The sequence below is a fragment of the Emericellopsis cladophorae genome (assembly GCF_022114955.1).
Source record: "Emericellopsis cladophorae strain MUM 19.33 chromosome Unknown NODE_1_length_1489480_cov_119_871856, whole genome shotgun sequence".
In the NCBI taxonomy this organism is placed as follows: domain Eukaryota; kingdom Fungi; phylum Ascomycota; class Sordariomycetes; order Hypocreales; family Bionectriaceae; genus Emericellopsis; species Emericellopsis cladophorae.
In genome coordinates, this window is record NW_026250926.1 from 679,108 (window position 1) to 702,878 (window position 23,771).

General features: G+C 55.4%; 9 protein-coding genes across 9 annotated transcripts; 4 read left to right on the forward strand and 5 right to left on the reverse strand.

The window, feature by feature from the left end:
- Positions 1-148: 148 nt before the first annotated feature.
- On the forward strand, positions 149-775 carry J7T54_006097 (NADH-ubiquinone oxidoreductase 14.8 kDa subunit-like protein; the record flags this gene model as incomplete). The annotated part of the gene is made up of 5 exons (XM_051503753.1): positions 149-191; positions 243-304; positions 402-548; positions 603-713; positions 764-775. 5 exons carry the CDS (start codon positions 149-151, stop codon positions 773-775), a joined length of 375 nt encoding a protein of 124 aa, XP_051366614.1.
- A 134-nt stretch (positions 776-909) lies between these two features.
- J7T54_006098 (uncharacterized protein) lies at positions 910-1,453 on the reverse strand (the record flags this gene model as incomplete). The annotated part of the gene is made up of 4 exons (XM_051503764.1): positions 910-1,034; positions 1,087-1,163; positions 1,210-1,301; positions 1,352-1,453. The coding sequence occupies 4 exons, from the start codon at positions 1,451-1,453 to the stop codon at positions 910-912; spliced, it is 396 nt and encodes a 131-aa protein (XP_051366615.1).
- Positions 1,454-4,499: 3,046 nt separating this feature from the next.
- J7T54_006099 (uncharacterized protein) lies at positions 4,500-5,812 on the forward strand (the record flags this gene model as incomplete). Its single annotated transcript, XM_051503775.1, has 2 exons — positions 4,500-4,660; positions 4,720-5,812. The coding sequence occupies 2 exons, from the start codon at positions 4,500-4,502 to the stop codon at positions 5,810-5,812; spliced, it is 1,254 nt and encodes a 417-aa protein (XP_051366616.1).
- An 899-nt stretch (positions 5,813-6,711) lies between these two features.
- Positions 6,712-8,292, reverse strand: J7T54_006100 (serine/threonine-protein kinase hal4; the record flags this gene model as incomplete). The annotated part of the gene is made up of 2 exons (XM_051503786.1): positions 6,712-6,843; positions 6,907-8,292. The coding sequence occupies 2 exons, from the start codon at positions 8,290-8,292 to the stop codon at positions 6,712-6,714; spliced, it is 1,518 nt and encodes a 505-aa protein (XP_051366617.1).
- A 3,251-nt stretch (positions 8,293-11,543) lies between these two features.
- Positions 11,544-13,644, reverse strand: J7T54_006101 (Calcium/calmodulin-dependent protein kinase kinase-like protein; the record flags this gene model as incomplete). Its single annotated transcript, XM_051503797.1, has 6 exons — positions 11,544-12,287; positions 12,337-12,746; positions 12,799-13,186; positions 13,244-13,393; positions 13,445-13,526; positions 13,580-13,644. 6 exons carry the CDS (start codon positions 13,642-13,644, stop codon positions 11,544-11,546), a joined length of 1,839 nt encoding a protein of 612 aa, XP_051366618.1.
- Positions 13,645-14,391: 747 nt separating this feature from the next.
- J7T54_006102 (uncharacterized protein) lies at positions 14,392-14,961 on the forward strand (the record flags this gene model as incomplete). Its single annotated transcript, XM_051503808.1, has 3 exons — positions 14,392-14,428; positions 14,490-14,798; positions 14,858-14,961. The coding sequence occupies 3 exons, from the start codon at positions 14,392-14,394 to the stop codon at positions 14,959-14,961; spliced, it is 450 nt and encodes a 149-aa protein (XP_051366619.1).
- A 471-nt stretch (positions 14,962-15,432) lies between these two features.
- On the reverse strand, positions 15,433-17,118 carry J7T54_006103 (Peroxisomal biogenesis factor-like protein; the record flags this gene model as incomplete). Its single annotated transcript, XM_051503819.1, has 3 exons — positions 15,433-16,460; positions 16,511-16,893; positions 16,961-17,118. The coding sequence occupies 3 exons, from the start codon at positions 17,116-17,118 to the stop codon at positions 15,433-15,435; spliced, it is 1,569 nt and encodes a 522-aa protein (XP_051366620.1).
- Positions 17,119-17,658: 540 nt separating this feature from the next.
- J7T54_006104 (uncharacterized protein) lies at positions 17,659-18,439 on the forward strand (the record flags this gene model as incomplete). The annotated part of the gene is made up of 3 exons (XM_051503830.1): positions 17,659-17,785; positions 17,846-18,196; positions 18,252-18,439. 3 exons carry the CDS (start codon positions 17,659-17,661, stop codon positions 18,437-18,439), a joined length of 666 nt encoding a protein of 221 aa, XP_051366621.1.
- Positions 18,440-19,321: 882 nt separating this feature from the next.
- Positions 19,322-21,640, reverse strand: J7T54_006105 (meiosis-specific transcription factor mei4; the record flags this gene model as incomplete). The annotated part of the gene is made up of 1 exon (XM_051503842.1): positions 19,322-21,640. One exon carries the CDS (start codon positions 21,638-21,640, stop codon positions 19,322-19,324), a length of 2,319 nt encoding a protein of 772 aa, XP_051366622.1.
- Between the last annotated feature and the right edge of the window lie 2,131 nt (positions 21,641-23,771).

Genomic DNA, 23,771 nt, shown 5'->3' on the forward strand with positions numbered 1-23,771 from the left:
GCGCAGCGCCAGGTCTAGCTTTGGAGTGCCTTGAAATTGTGGCGCACTGATCCACGTGACGAGCCAAAGCTCATCAATCGACCTCCAACGTCAATGCCCTGGGTTGCGAACAAGCTAACCACAGACGCGCAGCCATTGAACGCCCAACATGGCCATTACGCCGACACAATTTGCCAAGAAGACGACGCAGTGTAGGTTTTGTTCCTTGGCTGGATCAGATCATTGCTAACCGACCTTGACAGCCGCCAACTGGGGGGACGCGAAACGTCGAGTGATCTCTTCCTACCGAGAATGGATGCGCGCTGTATGTCACCATATGCCGGATCCCAAGAAATTCTTCCAAAGACTATATTGGTCTCGAGCTTTTGGACTTGGGTGAACGGGCTGCTGAACAACTACAGGCTCCTGAGATGCAGACCATGTACAACCTTCCGATGCCCATCTCTACCATCCGCACGCGGATACGACAAGAATTCGAACGCCACCGATATGTCAACAAGCTCCCCGTAGCGGACGTTCTTCTATTCAAGTCACACGCCGAATATCAGGTCGGGATCTCTGCAGAAACCTGGGGGCGCGAGCATGGCTAATACACGATGTAGGAGATGATGAACTTCTGGAAGCAGACCACCCACGTCATGTCATATTTCAAGGAGGAAAACTTCAGGGGAGACAAGAGACTTCCTTCGGACTTCATGTCCGGATTCCTTGAGGTGAGGAAGATTGGGAATGAACGCGAACACCGTTTACTGACAAGGTATAGGGTCGAAACTAAGCAATTGATGTCCTTTTGTACATAAGATGTCTACACCGTTGCTTCCAAAGAAGAAATTCCCAAACGATCCTCAAACGCCCAAAATGATGTCCGATTCTTCATATGTGTCCCTTGCTGCCGTGCTCGTACTTTGACTACCGGGCGATCCCATGCTCAGCATTGTACTCTTCCCGTTTTGTCCAGAACTTCTCCGCTACGACATCACACACATCTTGTAAGTCAGCAAGCCCCTTCTTCAGTGCGTCGACCGCATAGCAATCTGATGCCGCGTTAGTGGTGTGCGTGCAAAGGACGATAACATGCAGACTAACCGTAAGTCTGGATGCGAATGTTCATCTTAGGTTCTGAAGGGTGCGGGATAGAGTATGCGCAGAACTCGACGTCAGGGCTTGATGTAGTTAGCATGTATCCTCAACGATGGCCGTGGGTCTCACTTCTTCATAATCACATAGCGCAATGCATTGCCCAGAGTATGACCTTCGTCGATGAACTCGAATGAGGCGGCAGTGTCTGTCGAGCCGGGAAGCTGCGATGTTTTAGATGCGCCCAGTGGTTTCGGCGGTAGAGTGCACATACGATGCGAACTCTTTGCGGCTCGACTTCTTCCTCCTGGTCCTCCTCAATCTCATCCTCGACCTGCGCTTCGCCAACCTGAGCAGATGTAGGCGCGTCCTCCATTTGGGCGTCCTGGGGCGTATCTTCCTTCGTGGTCCGGCCAGGCATTGTGAGAAATCGAGATGCTCTTTGAGAAATAGTGCTTCAAATTGAGTGAAATCGTTGTTGATATGAGCGTGAGGTATCGTCCTGAGGCATGTGGATTCTGATGTGCACTGCTCTTAAATTTTTGAGTGGCGCCCTCTGGTCGCTTTACCGCAGTAATGGACGCGCTTGTCACATTAACCGCGATTTGGCGCGAGTGACTGCTTACCCTAGAGTGTAACAACCACCACGACTTTGCTCGGTTAATTACCTGTTCGGGTATCGACCTCGTGCCTTGGCTTTGTTTCGCAATCATCAGTTGATACACTGTCGCTTGCGTCTGATTTTTGGGGCGTCAGGAAGGGTTGCTTTCAGGCAATCAAGAAGGCTGGCTGGTGAGGAACTGCGTGCTGTGTTACTGTCGCAGGTATAATAGACAACGTTTGTGATATCTACGTGTACTGACGAATGATGCGGGGCGTCCACATGGAAAAAGAAAGAAAAAAAAAAAAAAAGCGAGCGTGTCCTTCAGCAGCACTTGCAAGCACAATTGATTCTCGAGTATACACTCTAATAATTAATATCCCGTATGCTCAGTCAAGAATCATTTGCTTGAGCAACTAAAGACACAACTAAAGTACAAGTAGACTGACTAGGGGCATTTTCAGAAACAGAAACGTCCGTTTTTTACGACTGGAGTGGTCTTGGCATCTTGAAACGGAAGGGCGTGTTCCAGCATCGCTACTGACACACTCACGCCTTTTGTCCAATCAGATATCCTCCTGTACTGCAGCCCCTGCGACGCCTGAGACGACGTCTCAGGTGGCCGCGCCGCTCTGCCACTTTTTCGCTAGAGGTGTGGCATCTGATTCTCTTAGTGATCTGTCAGTGACATTCGGAGGCTCGGCGCGCAAGGTACGAGGTTGGCAACAGTCGAATGGGCGAACGGCCGGGCAGTCTTCGGACCGTACTTGTACGAGTCGAAGTGCGTACGCTCATGTGATTGGGAAAAAGGTGCGAACGACTTGCTCACCAGCCGACTGCATGCGAGCTGGATACTATACTATCCATGTGCTGATAGGCCACCGTTTTCACTGATGGCGTCTTCATGCCCGTTGGCTTGAGGACGTGTTTGCTGCATGCTGGCAGGTGAACTGCACGCACTATTATATTGATCAGAAGAGGGGTTTAGAAGCCATGGGCGGGTGTAATGTTCCCCAACGGCGGGCTATACATACGTACCAAATCTTCTTACGTATTATGCCGTGACCACAGGCTACGTATTGCCATACCATGAGAACCGCAATGTTGAAAAAGAAAAAGCACTGATGGCGCGCTGGCGACCCTTTCACCAAATAAACGAATGCTACACTCTGTGTACATTTGTCAGACGGCGAGACATCTGATTCTTGAACGACAATAAATTACTCTGTACGCAAATCTTGATCAAGAGCTATTGTTAACAGAAGAATATGTATCATATACGCACATAGTAATTAATTTGTTGTGTGTATCGTCTCGCTGCAGATGCAAACTCCAGGTCCTGGGGGCACGCCCGGCCGTGGATGCATGCTGCCAGTGTTCGAGTCAGACCCCTCCTCAACCCCTGGCTCATGATGATCAAGGGCTCTGAAGCATCTGGTTCGCTGTGGACTGTAGTTTGGGGGATTGGCAGAAAGCAAGCACCGCTTCAAACAGAATTGTGAAGCATCCGTTGCCTGGGCTGCTGCTCTAATGCCCCAAGCTGGGAGGAGTTGTGCCACGTCCCCGTATTGGTGTCCCCCCTGGGATAATTTGGTGTAGCCTTAAGGTTACTGGGGACCTGAAGGTCTGATGCAGCTACCGCGACAGACTATACCTGACACACGCTGGCAGATGTACCATGATCAGCCTGCATGTACCTCCTCCCCCTGCTGATGCTGGCTGCGACGACCGAAACACCAGTCGAGGCACAGGGGAATCAGAGGAATCGAAGCGGACAGAGCAGGTCACCAGACCGACCGGCTGGTGAGCGACTGTACGCTGGAGGCGGGCAGTCATATTATAAAGCTACCAACCCCTCTCGTGGATGCCGTGTTACTTGTCCTGTTCCCATTTCTGCCATTTTCGCATCCGTCGCCATCCCGTGCAGCCGCCAGTCGCACGCGAGGCGGGTTTCCGAGTCCAGTGCCCCTCATCTCAACTGCCACCCGACTAGAGTCAAGACAGAAGGACCTCAGTCCACCCGCGCCTTACCTCATAAAGTTGCCTTACCTGAGCGCACTGCGTCTTCATCACACCTGCCCGGCGCTTGCCTGCACTGCTTGCGCAACCCACCCGGATCGGATCTCCCAATCCAGTCATCTCGACATAGTAATACCCGGTACTTTCTCAGTAGTACATATTGCTGTTGCCTCCAGTCACCCCGACTTTGAAGACTGGAAGAAGCGCAGACGATCCCTGTCTGGATAAAACGATACTTTTCGCGACTTGAAACGGCTGATCAGAGTTTCACAATTTGGCGTCGATCGGGCCTATCTGCCAATCACCTACAAACCCCTGTCTGAGCGAGCGCGCGCGCTGCAGCACCACAGTGAGCCCGTGTCAGTGCCATTCTTCGCGAAACGCTCCGTCAGTCCAAGGAGACTGACAACTCAGGCCGGCACAACGTCCTCGGATTCCAGACCAGGCGCAGAACACTTGGAAAACCAGCGGTTGATCAAGCCGCAGCCTCGAGATATCAGAACAGAACGTTGCGCTCGTTGTTCCCCATTAGCGCACAGGTCCTCGAAGCGGTTGCATTCCTCCAGCCCAATTAGGGGCGGCGCGCGCCAAGTCGACTACGGCCCAGCCTCGCCAATCCGATCCACCATCAATCACCCTCCGACTGAAGTGCCAGACAGACAGCAGCCCTGCAAGTTTGCCATTTCCCAACTCCGGCTCCTGCGACGGCATTCTCGTCCTTCCCACAACTATGAGTGCCGCAATCGCCATGGCTCCCTCACCAGCACCCCATGAGAGGGCTGTTGCATCTGCATCTTCAGACATGCCGGCCCCTGCACCCAAAACGGCCTCTGCGCAAGTCCAGGCGCAAGCCGCTCCCACATCCGCGCCCAATGGCTCATCCCCCTATGGCCAGAGGACCGCACATAGGAATGGCAGCAAAAGCCCCAACGGACCTTCAGCTTCACAAAGCTCACCATTATCGTACGTCCACAGCATTCTCTTGGATTTAAATATATGGCACTGACATTTCACGCAAATAGCTCGCTAGGCGCCAACGCCCCCCCGAAGATCATCGTCAAAAAGGAGCCTGGCTCGCCCACTATGCCCAGCTCGAGACCGCGCCCTTCGCGTCTCGACTTGTCAAAAAATACCATCAGCAACAACTCAAATAACCCTGCATCTGCGCGCCCATTGACAGCCCGGGATCCGCTCAGCATCCAGGACATGGGCATCCACTGTCTGTCACCAGGTTTCGTTACCGACGACCCTCACAGGAAGGACCACATCCAGCGAAGCCTGTCAGTGCGGGAGCAGCAGCGTCACATCATCGAGGCTCGGTTACATCAACAATCTGCCAAGGGCGACGGCCCATCAGACAAGGACAAGGAACCTGGTTCAGCCTTTGCAGCCAGGACACCTGGTATATCCTCTCGTCGCAACAAGGTGCCGCCAGGCTTGTCAATCGTTGCGCCCTCCCACAAACAGTTCGCAAACGAGAGAGTGATCCAGTCTGCGCCACTCGGCCACAGCTTCACTGGCCGCCAGGACATGGCGCCCTCGAGCAGGCATTTCAACCAACAGCCGTCTCATCTGTCCAGCAGCTCACACATACATCACGTTCCTGCACATCAAACCGAGAACCGCCTGCCCCCGATTAGTGATGTCTTTGGTCAAGGGTTGTCTGCGAACCCCGAAAATGCAGCCGCGTCAGGGTTCCCAACGGCCGGAAGCGCGCGCGCTGTTCCACAATCGCCCAGTTACCCCCCGCCCCCTCCAGGGCCGACGCCGACGGGGCGATCGAGGGAATACAAGTCCGCTGAAGAAGCCCAGCAAGACATGGCTGGAGGTCGACCAGAACTACTGCCACGTCTAGTCCATTATGGTGGACACCAGCCACCCACGCCCCCATCTCCTGCTCCTGGCCATCGCCCATCTGACGGCAGCCGGAGTGCCACTAAGAGGAGGACCAGGGCTGAGTACGAGGAGGGCGCTACCCCGCCATTGGGACATGGTCCGACCACCTTTCGCCGTGGTCCTTTCGGCGCCGGTCGCGATAGCCCCGAGACACAACGCCAGAAGCGCGAGGAATTCTTGGGTCTATGTGAGCGGGCCTGGGATCTGTTCCACTCGTAACACGGAGCTCGCTTGCTCCGAAAGCACCTCCAGCCCAGGCTGTCACTGGTGCTCTGGATAGCCATTATATCGACGTCATGCGGGAGTTGGGATGAACGCGCGTCACTTGATGACTTATTATATATACTCGGGGCTGCGTGCTTTGCGCCTTTCACGATTCGACCAAGAGCAGGTGTCGGCTCTCTATTTTTTCCCCTCCACTCTCACAAGGGTAATTTCTGGCTGGGCTTTCGGGCAGGCGCCGGTTTTCTTTTTTTGGTGGGCATAATACCAACGGACGTGTTCGGGATGTGTTTACGCGGCCCTCATTGTTTTGTGAGGGCGGATGGGCATGGCTTGGGTTTCATGACAACGACGACATATCTTTGTAGACCTATGGGGTGTGTTCATACGTGAACAAGGTGGATGAATGCTGGCTCGATGAGCGCAATGCTACAGGGCATTGCATGCTCCGACGTCGTGGATGACTGATTGTCACGGTGGCTTGGGAGAGTAGAGGATGAATTGATATCGGCCCTTTGGGATCGATCGTATTACTCAATCCTGCAACACGATCAGGCCAGGTTCCTCTTATAACGTGTGAATGTACATGGTCCGGGGCTTACCTCCCCCCGCCGCTTCATACTATCATTTCCCAAACATGCACGGCGTCGAGGGGCAGAGAGACCCACGACCACGCCTTGGTTTGGGACATCCGTACGCTTTGTATTCTATGGCGCTGAAATCATCATACAGAGTCATGTCCCTTTCTTCATAAACCGTAAAACTCCAATGCTGTGCAGGAAAAAGGAGAAAGAAAAAAGAAGAAAAAAAGACATTTGCTGCTGAAGGAACGTTACGTCGTCAAGTGTGGCCGCCGCACGTACAGCGTGCGTGGCACATGGTCTTTGCCCCCTCGTTTACAGGCCTTCCTCACCAGCCTTGCAGAGTGTGATTTCTCGCACCCATTCCGACTTGAGGACCTGGCCAGCGGTGAGACGTCTGGTGGGGTGGGGGTCGAGGACCGAGTAGATGACGTTACGACAACGAGCCTGTAAGTCGGTGTTAGACACGACGAAAGCCCCGTGTGAGGAGAGGGGCTGGGGAATGCGTACTCTCGACAGTGATTCAATGGGGCCGTAACCTTCCTCGTCACGGCGCCCTTCGAGGTAGCGAGCGTAGAACTCGTCCTCGTCCTTCTTTGCTACGCGCCACAGGTGACGACCGGTGCGCATTGCCATGTAAATAACACCGCAAGCCCACACGTCGACGGCGCGCGCGTCAAACTCCCTGTCCACGTACTCCTCGGGGGAGATGTACGGGGCGGAGCCACAGAGGCCCGAGACCATATGTGCGTCTGTTTCCCAGGCCATACGGAAACACTCGCCATTGCCAAAGTCAGTAATCTTCAGACTGCCCCTGGTGGTCAAGAGTAGGTTCTCGGGTTTCAAGTCCCGGTGCGCCACGCCCATCTCGTGCAGATACTGAACGCCTCTCATCATCTGCTTGAAGAAGCAGTCGGCCTCTTGGACCTCGAGTTTGCCGCTGGAGAGCACGAGGGAGTATAGGTCACCACCAGCGCAGAACTCCATGACCTCGCAGTAGTCGCCTTTGGCGTCCTTTAACAGGTCGAGCGTATGGATGACGTTGGGGTGTCGCAACGAGGACGAGATGCAGAATTCGGCTGTGAGGCGCTTGCTGTACTTCTTCTCCGTCTCCTCGGGGCGCCGGCGGAACTCCTTGACGGCGAACAGTCGTTCGCCGTTGGGGCCGATCTTCTTGTGTGAAATGCGCACGATGCCAAATGCACCCCGGCCCACGATCTCCTGACACTTTCCGTACTTCTCGACGAGCGTGGGCGATGCGTTGGGGCCACCATGCTTCTTGTCCAGCGCGGCGGCCTCCCTCTCCTGCTTGAGTGTGTCGACCCAGCTCGAAACGAGCGAGAGGTCGTTTTCCGGCGTTTCGTGTTTCTTGCCAATAAGGCTGCGCCAGAGGTCGCTGAGCTTTTCTTGCCGACGACTGGACTTTAAGTGATGCTCATGACCACCGGGGGCACTTGGGTTGAGCATGAACCGCTGCGTGGGCTCCTTCTTCGCAGCGGCGGGTGTGGCCACTGCCGCTTTGCCCTGATCAGAAGCGGACTCTTTGCGCGACATGGGCTGCGACGCCGTGGGGGGCCCGTTCAAGGACGACCCTCTAGGCCGCCCAGCGGAATCGCTGGTGACGCTGCTCGCGGCACTGCTGGTCTTGGACACCTCCTTGCTGGAGAACATGCGCGTAAGTCTCTCCTTCAACGGGGCCTTCTCTTGGGGCGGCTTGAGCGCCGAGTCGGCGTCTGGGGGCGAGAAGGGCGAGCCGTTGGGGGCACGACCCGAGTGGTCAGGCGTCGTCACGTTGGATTTGGCTGCATCGTGGGATTTGATGGAGGAGGGTTTGGAGCTCGGTGTCGATGCGGGCTTCGAGTCGTTGTGGAGATGACCATTGGTGGTGGTCGACATGGCGGGCGTCGTGTTTGCGTTGGTGGTCGCGCAGGGCTCTGGGAGGGGCACCTGGCTGGCTGTTATGTCGCACAGCACAACTCTGATTTGCAGCGTGTCCGAAGCCCGGTGCAGCGCTCCGACCCGCGGCGCAAGCGCTGAGGTTGAACTGGTGGTCGTCGCACTGGCACCACCAGCAAGATGAGGGCGTGATGACAGAGTGTTGAGGGAGGAGGAGTATGGGTGCAGGGCAGACGAACTGCACACTGCGGGCAGTGGCGGCGTGAGTGACTGGAGGCCGAAAGCTGCCTTGCCTCGACTGAGAGTGACGGGCTGAGGAACTGACTGAACTGAACCGGGCTGTCAATCGAGGACTGGACTTTTCGAACCCTCTCACCCACTGGAAGGGCTGGGTGCTTATAGGTAACTTAGGTAGGTGCGAGCCCTGCAGGGGCGGGGCGAACGGTTGCGTGGGGCAAATCGAGCAAGCCCGTTCGTGCGTGCGTCCCAGTGTTGCTGTTGATGAGGGACTTGCAAGGTGAAGTCAGAGTGACTGGAGGCTCCAGTCGGCTTTATCAGAGTGGCAGATTCTGTTGGTTCAACGGGAGGAAGCGGACGTGCAAGGGGGATTCGCGTTGTAGGATCTTTGAGGTCCCCAAGGAACTAGGATTGAGGCGAAGAGATAGTTAAGTTTTCGGATCTGAAATGGGTCCGATCAAACGTCTTCAGTCAAGACTGGAGGCGGCGACAACTGGACGCGACCTGGCGGGCGGTACTTGTCCGTACTTGGGTACGACTTTACAAGGCAGTGCATTTATTTGTAAGGGAAGGGCGAGCAGCACCCGCTGCCGTGATTGTGGTGGTGGGTGGTGGTGGGGTTGAAGAGGCAGCCCGCCGAGAAAAAAAACCCCAATACAACAAGCCCGCAGGATCAAGAAGGCCGGGCGTGGGTACCGTGTCAATTTGAAAGTACTTACCACTACTAGATACCAATAAGAGTACTAATGGCAGTGTGATCCCGTTCCGGACGCAAGCTTCAGGGTTCGTGGGCAAAGTAAGGTACCTGTTCAGCAGGGCAGCAGATGTCAAGTACCGGTACTAGTGGACTCGTATGTGCAAGTACTTACTCGGGCTGAGTAGAACTCTCTCTGGCAGTTGCTATAGGTGGTGCTGACAAACAAAGAGATCCGAGGGTAAGCCCTTTTTGAAGGATGGTACCCGCAGACAACCGAAAACAGTGTTAGTTCTGAATGGTGATTACCTTGTCCGTATCGAAGAGTCAAGACTAATTTAATAGCAACCGGCAGTCTTTTCTAGGCTGGGTCCACGTCTTCCTCCTTCTTCCCGGACACACATCACTCGTCAGCTGCAGCCTGGTAGCCGCTATAGTACTAGTGGATTGTGGAGATGCGACTGGAGACTTGCCGTCGGAAGGGCACTATTATCATATGTACACGTACTCATTTCCTGCTACAGACATTTTTTTGCTGCACGTTTATATCAAATCACATGTACTTGTGAGCCACGATAGCTACGTACGACGAAGCTTCTGCGAGCGGGCGACAAACTGGTCAGTGCTGGCTATTACATTCCTTGCTCTGCAAGTGGTCAATGAACTACACGTAGGACTGGACGACCTTGCTGCACGCAAAAGCCAAGCGCAGAGCGAGATCGTGCGCCCACCACTTCTGCACACCGTAAGATTGTCTGCTGCAAATCATCCATCCCCCATGCGGGACAAGCAATCTCACTAACGTTTCCGGCTGGCAATCCTTGTGAGACTATCTACTAGTAGACTAGGACGGAAGGGTATTCTCGGAGTCGGAAAGACACGAGGGACGGGAATGGACTCGCAGTCGGTGGCTGAGACAGCTGATGGAGGGGGACTCAAAGCGATGACGCAGGGCCATCAGCAACCTCCAGCAACCAAGGACTATCTGGTGGCTGTCAACGTCACTCTGCTGTTTACTTTAGATCCCATGATGAGAACAGCGGATGCCAAGCAATGTACTTACGTGTCTTCTGCTTCCTGCCTGCCTCCTACCTAAGTGCGTACGTAGGTCCTCGGTAGACAGCATCTGGCAGATGTTCAGCCAAGCCTTCACCCCGCGTTCAGTACGTACGTTCATGGGCATCCAGGAATATCTGCAACGTTATCTGCACACAATCTACAGGAATGCGCCGGCGACTGTAGCTTCTGCGCGCACAATCTTAAAGCACCTCAGACGCTAACGAGGCACAGACCGACGTCGTCAGACAGGTGCGCTCGGAAGCATACCCTGCAAGTCGAAGCTACGTGAGGTAGGGGCAGACATTGCAAGGTATTGAGAATCTCCTAGAAGTCTCCTCAAAGCCCCCTTGGTGAAACGCGCCGGCCAAATCGCCAAACCAAGCTTCCGCTGCAACTCGGATAGCCGTGCCGTCCCCAGGTCGGGCGGCCTGGCGAGTCGGCGACGCAGCACGCTGTTGGTTGCGTCTAATAAGTCATCCATCCGTATGATTGGGGTAACGAGGTGGGCTGGACCGAGGTGTTGCCCTTTGAACCACAACGTAAACACTTTCCAAGGTGCGCCATTTATCACTGCCCGCTTCGGAAACGCCTAGCAGTCCAAGTTAGTCAGGTACGTATTGGATAAAGGCCTGGTCGTGTGCAGCATGCACCAAGTGTATCCGCCAAGCAAGCACACCCCTCGGCGAGTTATTCAATGCGCGAAGCTCTCGGCTCGGTGTGCTGCAGGAACCAGCTGTGGTTGGACCATATCACCAGCTGTTTCAAGGAGACCGGGTGATAAGACAAATCGTATATAAACAGCCCAGGTTTCACCGCTCTGTGAATGCTGCACAGAATGCATAGAGCGGTGGCACAGCTCCAGCCAAACAGACGGTGAACGAAGCCACCCTACGAGGAGACGGCATCCAACCCACGTTGCGCCGGCAAAAGCACCACTGGCTTTCCTAATCTAGGGGCGAGACCTTGATAGCAGAAAGCATGCGCTTTGTTGATTCGAGAGGCGTAGTCTCGCTGCATTGCAACGCACAGCATGTAGGGTGGCGTCACTGATAGACAAGGATCTGATGTTTCCAATACTTGTTTGCATTAGCTGCCGTGATACGTTTCCGTACAGAATCCCTATTGCCTGGCCCTGTTCACCCCTAATCACATTAGGCTATGATTTGTCCTTGCGCCAATCGCTGAGCAAGGGGATTCAAGTCCAGCCCTTGGCTGGCCCTCCTCCGTCCCTGTGTCTCGCGCTGTGCCAACGTACCTGCGTTCAAGCACTGGAGCTTGGGTTCGCTTCGGACTTGACACCCGAGCTCGAAACACCCATTTTCGATACCAGATCGGCAAGTTTGGAAGTGGACGGTGTGGGCAAACCCGTACCGTCAATCAAGGCCCCCAATTTTTGGACGTTCTCCTTGTTTCTGACGAAGCGTGTCAAGTATAGAGTTGGCTTGCCCTGCGTTGTGGCATTGAGCCTCTCCTGAACGGCGTTCAGGTAGGCTTGGTCGTACACGTCAAAGTCCACGGCCGTGGGCGAGTCGGCCACAATGTTGGGTGTCGCCTCATCCATGGCAAAATCATCCCGGGACCCGGTGCCAATGCCCAGAAAGAGCGGCTCCTGATCGCCCACATCGTGCGCTTGTGGCTTGTCCGCGTCGCTGGCACCTGCCCTCTCCTCCGCCGCGTCCTTTTCTGTTGCTTGCACACGCCGCCGCTTTTCCATCAGTGCCTCAATCTCTTCCGCCCTTTCCTTCTCTGCAGCGGCGTCAAAGCTTTCCCCGTCTGACTGCATCCTCACTGCCGAGCTTGAGCTGATGCCGTGGACTCTAGCTCGCCGCCTAGCACTGAGGGCTTTGAAGCGTTGGAGCACCTTCATCACGCACATGAGGTGATTCATCTTGCGCGTGAATGCGTGGTTGAGCTCGAGCTCGTTTGGGGGGTCGACATGATGCGCGCAGTTTTCCTCAGCCGACAGAAGAGGGTCAGCGCCCTCCTTGGTGACCCAAGGATGTGCCTACGGGGTCAGCGTATTTCCGACGACTCGACAAGGGAGACACACTTACCCGCAGTTCTGGCATTGCAATGCGCTTCTCAGGATCCTTCTCCAAGATTCTGCGGAACAAGTCTATCAGAAGCGGTGATTCGTCTTCTGGTATCCGCGGCTCGTCACTCTTGATCGCCTCGTACATCGCCAGCATGCCATCCCTGTTGAACGGTATGCGGCCGTACTTGAGGCAGAATAGTGAAACACCCATTGACCAAATATCGGCTGCCTTTCCGGATACTTCAGAATGCTTACCACACAGCTCTGGCGGCAGGAAGGCGGGCGAGCCTGCGGATTTGGCGGTCCGCATCTCGCTCGACCTTTCAAACATTTGGGAGACGCCAAAGTCCACCACCTTGAGCACGTCGTCTTCCGAGAGGAGAAGGTTATCTGGCTTGATGTCCCTGTGAATGACGCCTTGTGCGTGTACTACCGGTCGTCAGCACTGGGGGATGGTCTGCATCGTCATGTGGCCACCTACAGTATTCGATTCCCAAGACAAGGTCACGGAACATATGCCGGCAAGCTTCCTCATCATAAGGCGTCGCATCTTTATCGAGACCGACCTTCATCACCACGCCCTTTTTGCACATTTCCATAACCATATAAAGCGAGTCCTCCTCAGGGTCGTCCAGTACCTCGATGAGCTGCACGAGGTTGGGATGGTTCAGCTTCTTCATGATGGCAATCTCCTCCCGGATGAGATACAAAGCGTCGTCCTTTTCGCCAGCACGAGCGCTGCCGCCACTCGACCATGGCGTGAGAGGGGCATCGAGCCCAGAGCGCCTCAGTGGCCGATGGGGTCCTTGCTTGAGTATATTGGACTGTGCTCGCTTGCGTAAGCGGACTTTCGAGAATTCCTTGATAGCCTAATAAATCAAACTCTGTCAATATTCGTCGAGAGTATGGCAGTAGTGAAGACCTACGTATTCAGTGCCGAACTGATCAGTCCCCAAGTGAACACTGCCAAAGGAGCCTCGGCCGATTTCGTCTTGAATCACATATTGGTTGATGCGGTGATGCGTCCTTCCATCCGTTTCATCACTCATAAATTCCACATGTGCATCCAGGGTTTCCTGCAGACGGAGTCAGTCTATGCTTAGCCTGGGCAGTGACCCATGTCTCACCTTGACTTCGTGATGGGTGCTCGGTTTACGCTTGTGATGGCGCAAGGGGCTGGCGAAATGCTGAACACCGGGGGGGTCCGATCTAGACATTTTCATCAGCTAAAGGGGCTGTGATGCGCTGTTGCGGACTCGTACACGTGAGGCGCAATGGCTGGACGGGTGGCCGTGATAGGGTCGTCATGGTTGTCGATGCTGACCATGGGTGAAGGGGTGGGTGTCGTAGCTGCAGACATATCCTGCTCAGCAGGAGAAGAAACTGGCTCCGACATGGCTGCCTATGAGCAGATGGGCTATGGCGATTCGGGTAGATGCTACAATCTAGGCCCGTGAAGCATGAGCGCGCGTGTCGGGTTTCGATGAATGGAGCTGCAGAGCTTAAGCCTTAGAGGAGAGATGGTCCGTGATTCATCGTACGGCCACGGTAGCACCGAAATGTCTAGACTTGCCGTGCGGACACCTTAACAAGCTTAGGGGCGCAACGGGCATGTGAATTCAGGTATTTGAAGGGGAGATAAGAGCCGTGGACGACTGGATGAGGGTCAGATCTCCATCAGCGATGTTTTTGTCCAATACGCCCCCACCACAGCAGTAACTAATAAAAGGGAGACTGACTGGGAGTGTGATGGACCCCTGTCGTCAGCTGGAGCTGCTGCAAATGCGGGGCACTCAGCGCACGAGGAGTTGGGGACAGGCCACTGGACCTGAGCCTCATCCTCTTCCAGTCCCAATTGGAGATGCGCCACAGAGGCTCAGTTACTAGTCCCTTAAGCTGAGAACCTCCATCTTCGCCAACCTCACGCACCACACCCAATGCGCCCAAACGCGACGGCAGACGGATACGAGACCACGACATGACGAGCCCATGATTCGACGACTGCACTTCCCGCCCAGCTACGCGCCCGTCAAGAGCCTCCCCTGAGGCTCATCCGACCTCCCAACCCGCCATCATGGTGGTCTACTCCTTTTACATCTTCGACCGGCACAGTACATACCACCACAACCTCCCCTCGACCCCTGCGGACGGGAGACTCTGACAATGCCGCAGCTGAATGCATCTATGCCCGGTCATGGCTGCCCCAGTCCCTCAGCCAGCACCACTCCTCCGCCCCCTTACAGCCGTCCACCGCCTCGGACGACGCCAAGCTCATCTTCGGCACCGTCTTCTCCCTGCGCAACATGGTGCGCAAGCTCGGGGGCGAGGACGACGCCTTCATCAGCTACCGCACCGGCAACTACAAGATGCACTTTTACGAGACCCCGGCGAATCTGCGCTTCGTCATGTTGACCGACACAGGCACGATGAGCATGCGGAATGTCCTGCATCAAATCTACATTAATCTCTGGGTCGAGTATGGTACGTCTTAACTTTTGCTTTTGGGGTGTGCTGCTGGACTTGGCCTAACCGCTCGACAGTCGTGAAGAACCCGTTGGCACCCGTGGAGCACAAGAACGGCGCGGGTGTCAAGAATGAGTTATTCGAGCTCGGACTGGACCAGTTCATCAGGGGACTCATGTGACGACGGGCCGAGTTCACACTCTTGAACTACAAATCAATCCCGTCATGCGAGCCAAGGTATCTTATGGAGGACATGGCCAGCACCCACTCACGACGAATGACACGATGCCGTGCTATACCCAGTCAGCCACTGGACGAGGTTCTGGCCGAGACGAGCGCCTCTGAATCCGCCAGGTTAGGCCAGACCAGACCTCACGCACATCACTATAGCGGCGTCCGAGGACAACTCCCTTTCACCGCTGTGGGAGACACCGAGCGAATTGGAACCAGACCTCTTTGTATGTTTGGCTCGTGCCAGTTATCAAAGGCCCACGTTAGACACCCGCATGAGGACATGCCAATACCCAAACCACAAACCTGCCCACGCCCCCGTTTACTCGTGATCAAGAGGGACTCGATGCAATGTACACCACAGCCCAAAAGGCCTTACCGAGTATCCCAGGTCCTACTAATCATACATCAACAGCGTGCCCTACGCCTGTTTGTCCATGGCCCGCTCCCAAGCACACTCCAAACCACTCTGCTGGCTATCCGCCAGCGCAACGCTTGGGTCGTCCTGTGTTGACTTGTCCAAAGTCGTCTCCGAGGGCTTCTCCACGTAGACCGCACTATCCATGAGCCCCTCCTCACGAACCTCGTTTTGCCAGTTGCTCGAATAAACAACGGCCGCAAAGGCCTCTAGATCCCGCACCTTCTCCATGTCCTGGAGATACTCGTTCGGCACACCATTCCCGATGACGTGCGCTTGGCGTGTCAAGACGGAGAGGATCTTGGGCAGCAAGATGTGCTGTGTGTGTTTGAGCTCACTGTTGTCCGTGACAAGAATGCCGCCCTCGTTGGGGGCAGGGAACTCAAAGGCCTCGTTCGCCAGCTTCTTGTCCACCAATGACGAAAAGCCCGCGTCGAGGAGAAGAGTCAGAACGTGTGAGAAGGCAGGCGACTCGATCAGATCGGCCGTCTCATCGAGCAACCTCCGCAGTGAGGCAGACGAGGCTTGCGAGCCCTGCGACTGCTGGGCGGGGTTCTCCTCCAGGACCCCGGACTCCCTGATCACCTCATCTTCCTTGTCTCGCGGGGGCAGCAAGAACTTCAGCCAGTCCGCTTCCTGTCTTTGCTGCGGCGTGGCACCCTCGACGAGCTTGCGCACCTGCATGGTCAGCTCCGAGAACCGATCAAAGCTGACGAGATCTCTGGGGCTGAGACTGCCAAACACCGTGCGCACGGCACTCTCGACCCGCGCCACGATGTCGGCGTACCCACGATGGAGCAGCCACCAGCTGAAGGTAAGGTACTTCCGGTTCGTGTCAAAGTCGTTGCCGTATGCCTGGTCGGCATTGTCGTCATCATGATTCTCAAGGCTGATCGTCGCTTGCTGTGTGCTGGTGGCCAAGGCCACGACGCTCGACAGATAGCTCCGTCTACCCAGAAGGTTCAACTGAACTCGAGTGAACATGGCCAGCAGGGCAAGTGTGTATATGAGAGAAAACGACCTCGTGATGGCTGCAAAGCATCAGTATCCTGCCAGGGAATGGTCTGCGCTGCGGTCCTACCGCTGATGGTGAGGTCATCCCATAGCTGCCTCTTGGATTTCTTCTTTGTCGCAGTCTCTGGCTGCTGCTGCGCTCCCTCGCTTATACTTGGCGCACTCGTCGTGGAAGGTGTGGCGACGACCTGGCTCGCGTGCACGCCGCTGTCACTCTGAAAGCTGGCCATGCTCCTCCCTTCCTCTTCGGTCAACGTTGTGTCGGCGATACTCGGCGGCGGCCCGTTTGACTCCCCACTCCGCACGCCCTTTGTGCTCTTCATCTGCTGAATCTCGAGGGTGATGCTCTCCGTGTTCATGGCCTCGAGGATGTTCGTGGTCGCAGTTGGTAGTAGTGCAAGGACCGTAAACGTGCAATCCTCCTGGTTCTGCTCGAATCGTCGCCGTAAGCTATCGGTCCCCGACCGCGTCAGCCTCAGCGTGTCCATGTCGAGGGGGGGGAGGATGGGGGCATTACTTCTCCTTGGAGATGCGCTCACTGCTCATGCGCTCGCGCGCGTCGTTGATCTTGTTGAGGACATACTGCGTGACGACGTAGCCGGCGCCGACGACGCCCACGCCAATGGCAATGGGCGTCTTGTTCCGGCGCAGCCAGCGACGCGCCGTGGAGAACATGATGGGCTCTGGGGGCGCGTATCGTCAACGCATTGAACAGAATGCCCGGATCTAGAGGGCCGCGAACTATCGAGCTGGTGTTCGAAGAGGGAAGATAAGTATGGGGAAAGAGAGTGGGTGGAAAGTCTGGGGAAGCAAAGGAGAGCTTGGGCCGATGGCGCTGGGAGTTATTATCCACAATCTCAAAGGTAAGGCTCCATGTCCGTGTCAACTGTCCGTCGTTCAACCTCGGCTTTCGCATGCAATGACGGATGGACTGGAGAAGTAGGGGCCGGCCCAGCTGCGCCACACTGCCTTGAGGGCTGTCTCTCCGGTAGCCAGACTCGAAGCCACATCAGCCCCACCTCAACCCAGACGGACAACTTGATGCCCCTCATTGTCCCTCATTGCCAGTGACGTTGATTTGATTGATCGAGGGTTGCGACGTATTACACCTCAAGTTGGTGCTAAGCTTCCGGATGCGTGCGTGTTGAAACTCCCACTCCTCGACTGGACCCCAAAGGTCGCCCGCCCATTCCGTCCAATCCTCGTCCATCGCAAATGCATCCCGACGTAGGTTTCCCGGCCACTTCAGCTGCAGGCGACGGCAACATGGAGGCCCAGAAGCCCACCGAGTTCCATCTCGAAGTCTTTGCTGACCCGCGCTCCGTCCTCGATGTCGTCAAAGGTACGGTTTGACCACCCCGCTACATCATAGCAACAATGAGACTGACCTGGCCAACAATAGGGGTTCTCCACGCCGTATTCTTCCACCGCTTCTTCCCCTCCATCGTGCCCCAGACCCACGAAGTCCTCGACCTCACCCTCCCCTACGTCCGGGACCCCGAGCTCGAGACCCTCATAGACCAGCGCGCCGCGGCGCTCGAGCGACACATTGACGCCCAGCGCCCCCCATCGCAACCGACCGGCGCGAGCACGACCTCGAACCCGGCGAACAAGGGCGGCAGGGGCCAGTTGACCGTCCAGTTCTTCGAGAAGAAGAGACGCAAGGGCACGTGGCTGTCCCGCGGGGACGAGGAGGTCTGCTGGGAGTCGTGGACCGTCAAGGTCACCGTCTCCGAGCCTCGGACAGAGAGTGGTACGCCAAACCATGTTGATGGTTCCAACCCTCACCCTTCTAACCAGCTTTGTAGAACGCGCCAAGGTGCGCCGCGCCATGGAGCAGACTCTGCAAAAGGCCGCCTTCAACATCATCACCTACGTCAACCAGCACAAGGATCACATCCCCCCCATCACGACGCAGACTTCCAACCCCTTCCCCTACAAGATCAACGTCGATCAGCAAGAGACGGGCTGGGCCTCGAGGATGCGTATATACTAGAACGGCGCACTCTACTAATTACAGTGCCATTACTGGGTATTTTCAGCGTCGGGTATATGGGACACTCCACTGGGTGCGGTGCTACTACTTGTTGTCGTTGGCGTCAGGCGAATAATGGGATAAACGGGGGGCTAATGGCGTTTCGAGCGCAAGTGAGCTCACCAGACCTCGGAGTTGCGGGTGCTTTTGACTCTGTTATTGGGCTTTAGTTTTTGCGTGGGGTTACTTAATAGACACGACGATACCCATGTCTCGCTGACAGCGAAATTCCCTTCACTGCTGGGTCACATGAGGTGAAGTGGCGACGTCGCGGGAAGAATCAATAATAATCCTGTAGCAAAACAATAAAGCATGTGTAAAAATTCCAGTGGTGCCTCAAAGATGACATGGTCGAATCTTCCTGGCCAAAGACAATCAGGTGTTAAGCAAACGCCAAGCTTGCCAAACCATACTACGCAGCTCAAAACAATGCCGAAAAATAAGATACAGGCGCAATGGACACGCCGGTCCAAGTCCAAGTCCCGACGCTCGCGTCCACCCAACCAAGAGCAAGAACGATACGATCCAACCCCAGCGGATTGAGCTAAGCAGCACTTGCAATGCTCAGATCCGACGTGCGTCCAGCTAGACGCCCTAATATCCCAATGTTGCGAGTGCGTGTGTGCACGCGCGCGCGTGTGTAAGTTGTCCGTAGAAAAGTGTGCATTATGTCGTGTTCATCGTGTCGCTCACACCGTGAGCCATTCCTTGGCCGCGAAGCCTTATTGTTCTGTGTCTTGTAGACCGATAATGGGAAAACCCATAGTCCGAAAGCTCATTATTCGTCGATTCATCGTCAAGTGTTCTTCTTTGAAAGAAAGATGTTGTCAAAAGGCGCCGTGATCATCCGATCTGCGCAAACCCCTGGGTAATGTCGAAGTCAGACCCTTCTTCCTCGGGGAAGCCCGTTGCGACTTGTTGATGACCCAGTCCGTCCCAGTTCTCAGCGTCGTCATCAGCCTTGGGCGCGGGCAGCTGAGGCTGGGCGAGCTTTGACTTGCAGGGGGAGGCATCCTGAGGGCTTGTTTCATCGAAAGCCTCCAGCAGAGACCCCCCGAGGTATTTGAATGGCGAGCTCATTCCCTCAAAGGCTTTGCTGGGGGTATCGAAGAAGTCAAATGCTTGTTCGTTCAACTGAAGAGCAGGTGCTGAGGTGCAGCCCCGCGGTGTGCTGTCAGACAATTTCAGGACAGATGCAGGCATCGGAGGCAGCAAGTCGGATTGCTTTAGCGGCGATCTCTTGAGTGGTGACCTTTTGATGGGTGACCCGCTGCCGCGCACATGGAAGAACGTGGAGTAGGGGTCTAGAGTGTTGAGAAAATCATCATTGACAATGGCATCTCTCGTGAAATCGAAAGCGTGAGCGGTGGTGCCTTCCAGGCTGAACTCGGGGCTGTATGGCACCTCCTCAAGGCCGTTGTTAGCCCTGCCTGGTGAGGCAGTATATGCAGCGATCTGCTTGCGATGCTTGAGCAAGTTGGCGCGGGGCGAGACGGACTTGGTGATTGGCAGCATCTGAGCCAGCTTGCTTACAGGTGTCTTCGGCCCCATCATGTTCATATTTTGCTTGTAAGGCGAGGAGAGCAAAGATTGGTTGACAGACTTTGATCGGCTCCTCGTTGGACTGTGCGGTGATGATAAGGGGTTGCGAATTTGGCGGATCGCATCCTCAGCACGACCACTGCCACCCAAAGCGCGAGCGCGCCTCCGAGGTCTGCCGCTTTCAGCTGTCCACTGAGAGTTCCATTTGCTGGGCCTATGAGCTGAGGAATCAAGAGAGGAAATATACCCGCTGTCTTCAGGAGCACCGCGCTTGCTTGGTCTAGTCACGGAAGATTGACCAGGGACAGAAGTAGCAGAGTGCGTGCGGTTGTGCCTTGCGACAGGGGGGGATGAATGGAGGCCATGGGGAGCAGGGGACTGAGCAGGTCGTCGGAAGCTAGAGTTGGGGACTGACGGTCTCTCGCTCAGCTCTTCGGGGGTAGGGCCATCGCTTTCGGGAATGGTAGCGTCAGATGAAGGCAAGCGAGGCTCCTCTGTCGCGCGGGCGGGCTGGCGGGCTTGAGGTACCGGGGGAGGAAGGGACGGCTCGAGAGCTGGCGCTGTGGCTGGCCTCGAGGGTTCTAGTCGGGTTGACATGACAGGTAGGTTCTCTGCGCTCTGTGTGCCCTTTCGAGCCGGTTTCCTCCTCAAGAACTCTGATTCGCATCCCGGTACGATCATCCAGTAATGGCCCTTGCCCGGATCCTCCTTGGGCCTCTCAACCTTCTCGAAGCCTTTGTGCAAGCTAAGGTTGTGGCGAATACTGTTTTGCCAGCCCGTCTCTTTGATGTTGTAGAAGGTGTACGTGTCGGAGATCCACGTGTAAATTTGGTTGAGGGTTAGTCTCCGGTTGGGTGAGCGAAGAATTGCAGTGCCGATGAGCTGGGCATAGCTCAGTGGAGGTTTCTGGCCGTCATCGACAATGACGGGAAACGAACTGGGAGGTGGTAGGACGTCGAAGCTACTGGATGGGGCTGGAGAAGTTGCCAGTTCGCTGTCTGCCTTCTTCGACCATTTGGCTGGTCGGCTGTCCATGATGGGCGCGGCGTCAAGGAGCTTCCGTTTTCCATTTGACGAAGATGACGGCCGGGGAGTTGGCGCAGACGACGTAGCTGAGGAGGGGAAAACACCATATGGCATCGAGTTCTCATCTGTCACTCCAGGAAGGTTCTCTGAGTGCGGCGGCGCCTTGAACTCGTAGAGGAAAGGCTTCTTCCAGATTGTGTCGGTCTGCCGTCGCTGCCCTGGCGGAGGCATGGAAACATTGTTGAGTTTCTTGGCATTCGCCGTCTTGAGAGGGGACCTTCGTGCCGCGTTGCCCATCTTGTGTGGTGACATGGCTTTCTGTTGAGACTGGGTGGGCTTCAGGACGGCGTTTGAGTCAATGGCACCAAGTGCTCGTCGGGATGGTTTTGCGATTGTCGTCGGCATGGGCGCGTGACTCGTCATGGCGTTGTGAATATTGCTGAATGCGTTTAGGCCGTGGGTGGCGTTGAAGTTGTCCAGGCCATCGGTGTGGCTATACGTGTTCTCGACTGCGTCAAACGAGTCGAAGCTGTCAAAATCCTGGAAGATCTTTGGCGGCTCGTCAGCGCCGCGAAACAGCGGGCGGTTGGCCATTGTGGCCTTTGTCTTAGAGCCGAGTCGTGAGAGCTATGCGAAAAGAGTGTCGAGGGCGACCACTATTGGGGCACGTGAAATCGCGATGTGTTCACGCGCAACAAGAAAAGAACGCGCTGCAAACAATGCGGGAATGCAATGTGCAGCAGGGCCTGACTTTGTGGTGCGAAGCGCGTATCGGTGAGCAAGAAGCGGTGTCGTCGTTGGCGAGCCAAGGCGAAAAGGTGAGATAGGTTGCGCGTATTGCGAAAGTCGAAAAAAGTCGGTAATCGGGGCGCCTGTTCTGTTTGTTCAAGGTGTTTTCAGATCGGATTGGGGCGATCAAGGCGGCGACGGTGAGCGTGTGTGCGGGTGTGGAAGGTTGAAGATGTAAGACGGAGTGTTCAAGGTTGAAGATGGGCGGCATGAAGGTACCAAAGTATCTTGGGGGCCCAGTGCACTTCCCGTACCAGCCCAACTGCACAATGTCAAGGGCGGGTGGGCACGAACGAGCAGGTGCCGGCAGGGGTTGGTTGGAGCGAATGGCGCAAGGCCTGGACAAGCCAGCACACAGTACCGCAGGCCGTGAACAAGGTCTCTGTCAGAGGTCGAGGCGCGCGAGGGAGGGCTCGATCCGAGGCGTGGATTGGGCAGGCAGCGTCTGGGCTGACACAGAAAGCTTGCAGGGGTCTGCCACTCATGCGAGGGAGGGCGCGGGGATGTCTCTGGCGCGATTCCCATCAGTCGATGGGCGGGATTAGGCCACGCACGCCACGTACCTTGCTTGCCTTTGCTTTTTGGCGGCGCGATGATTCTTTCCGAGTGCAAGATCATGCGGTGGAAATTATCGGCATCGATGTGACCTGCAGACAAACGTCGATGTAATTAGGTTCGATAATGTTATTGGAGATGAATTAGCAGATGGAAGGGGGTATGGAAGAGCATTTGCGCACGTAGAGCCAGATTTCGGGTCCTGTGGATGCGCAGCACGCACACACACACACGCACGAGTCTCAGCTGGTGTCGCGTTGGACGAGGCCAGGTCGAGGCAGAGGAACGCGATAACTCCGTACAGCGCGTGCAAAGTCCATCTCAACGCTTCCACAAGTTCCAGTCCTGCCCCTCCTTAGCGCCGGTGTTCCTCGGTGCGCTTAGAGGTACGTGCTGGGGCTATTATGTCACTGGGCACGGAAATAGACACACTACGGCTTTCAGTCGAGGATCACAGCGCGGTCTAACGTCCGCATCACAATTAAATGCCGAACGCAAAGAGAAAGAAAAAAAAAAAAAGGGGACTTTGAATAGTGCCAGAATTCAGGCAACATGCGGACGAGAAAGAGGGGTTCTACAATGCACGCACGTGTGATCCTGATATGGTTGGCCAGATGGTGCAAGATGGTGTGAGCTGAGATGTAAAGAAGCCTGGTCCAGGTCGCATGGAAGTTGGCCGTGACGCGTCGCACGACGCGCCGGGATTGTTTTGAATTGACGCGTCCTCGGCCAATCAAAACGCCCAGACGACTGCATTTTGATGCACCTCCAGGCACCGGCTGGACCTCACCCGCTGGCTTCCATTACAAGCCACTGAAAGCCATTGGACTCTGCAGTACCTTTCCTTGACAGTTGATCCTACTGAATCACGTCGTCATTGAACCCGTGCTTGATATTCAACAGGAATGGCGCATGCAGGTAATTTCATTCATTACAATATCAGGTTAAGACATGCACGATCGTGGCCTTGTGCACAAACTTCAAAGAAAGACATTCGGACAGAACAGGCAGGGGCTGGCCTCTCGGAAGACCCGTCCGTACCTTGGCCAGATCAGAGACCCATCTTTGTTTGAGCTTGACTTTTCAAATTTGATGAAATCCTGACATCATTGTGTAGGGATCTAAAGTGTTGCGAGCCTGCTTAGCCCCGTTTGTCTGTCATGCCGTTTTCCAACTTTCTTGCTTTTTGGGACACACTGAACATACCTCCGTAGACGATCGTGATCGTTCCCGGACGCATCCGGTTTCCCGATCCATAGCACCAAAAGTTCCGAAGACGGACATGGGAAAATTGTACGTACCATGATCTCCCCAATATAACTCGTCACATTGCGCTTCAATGTCCAGGCAAACCTTATCGTAGTCATCATGGAAGATTCAT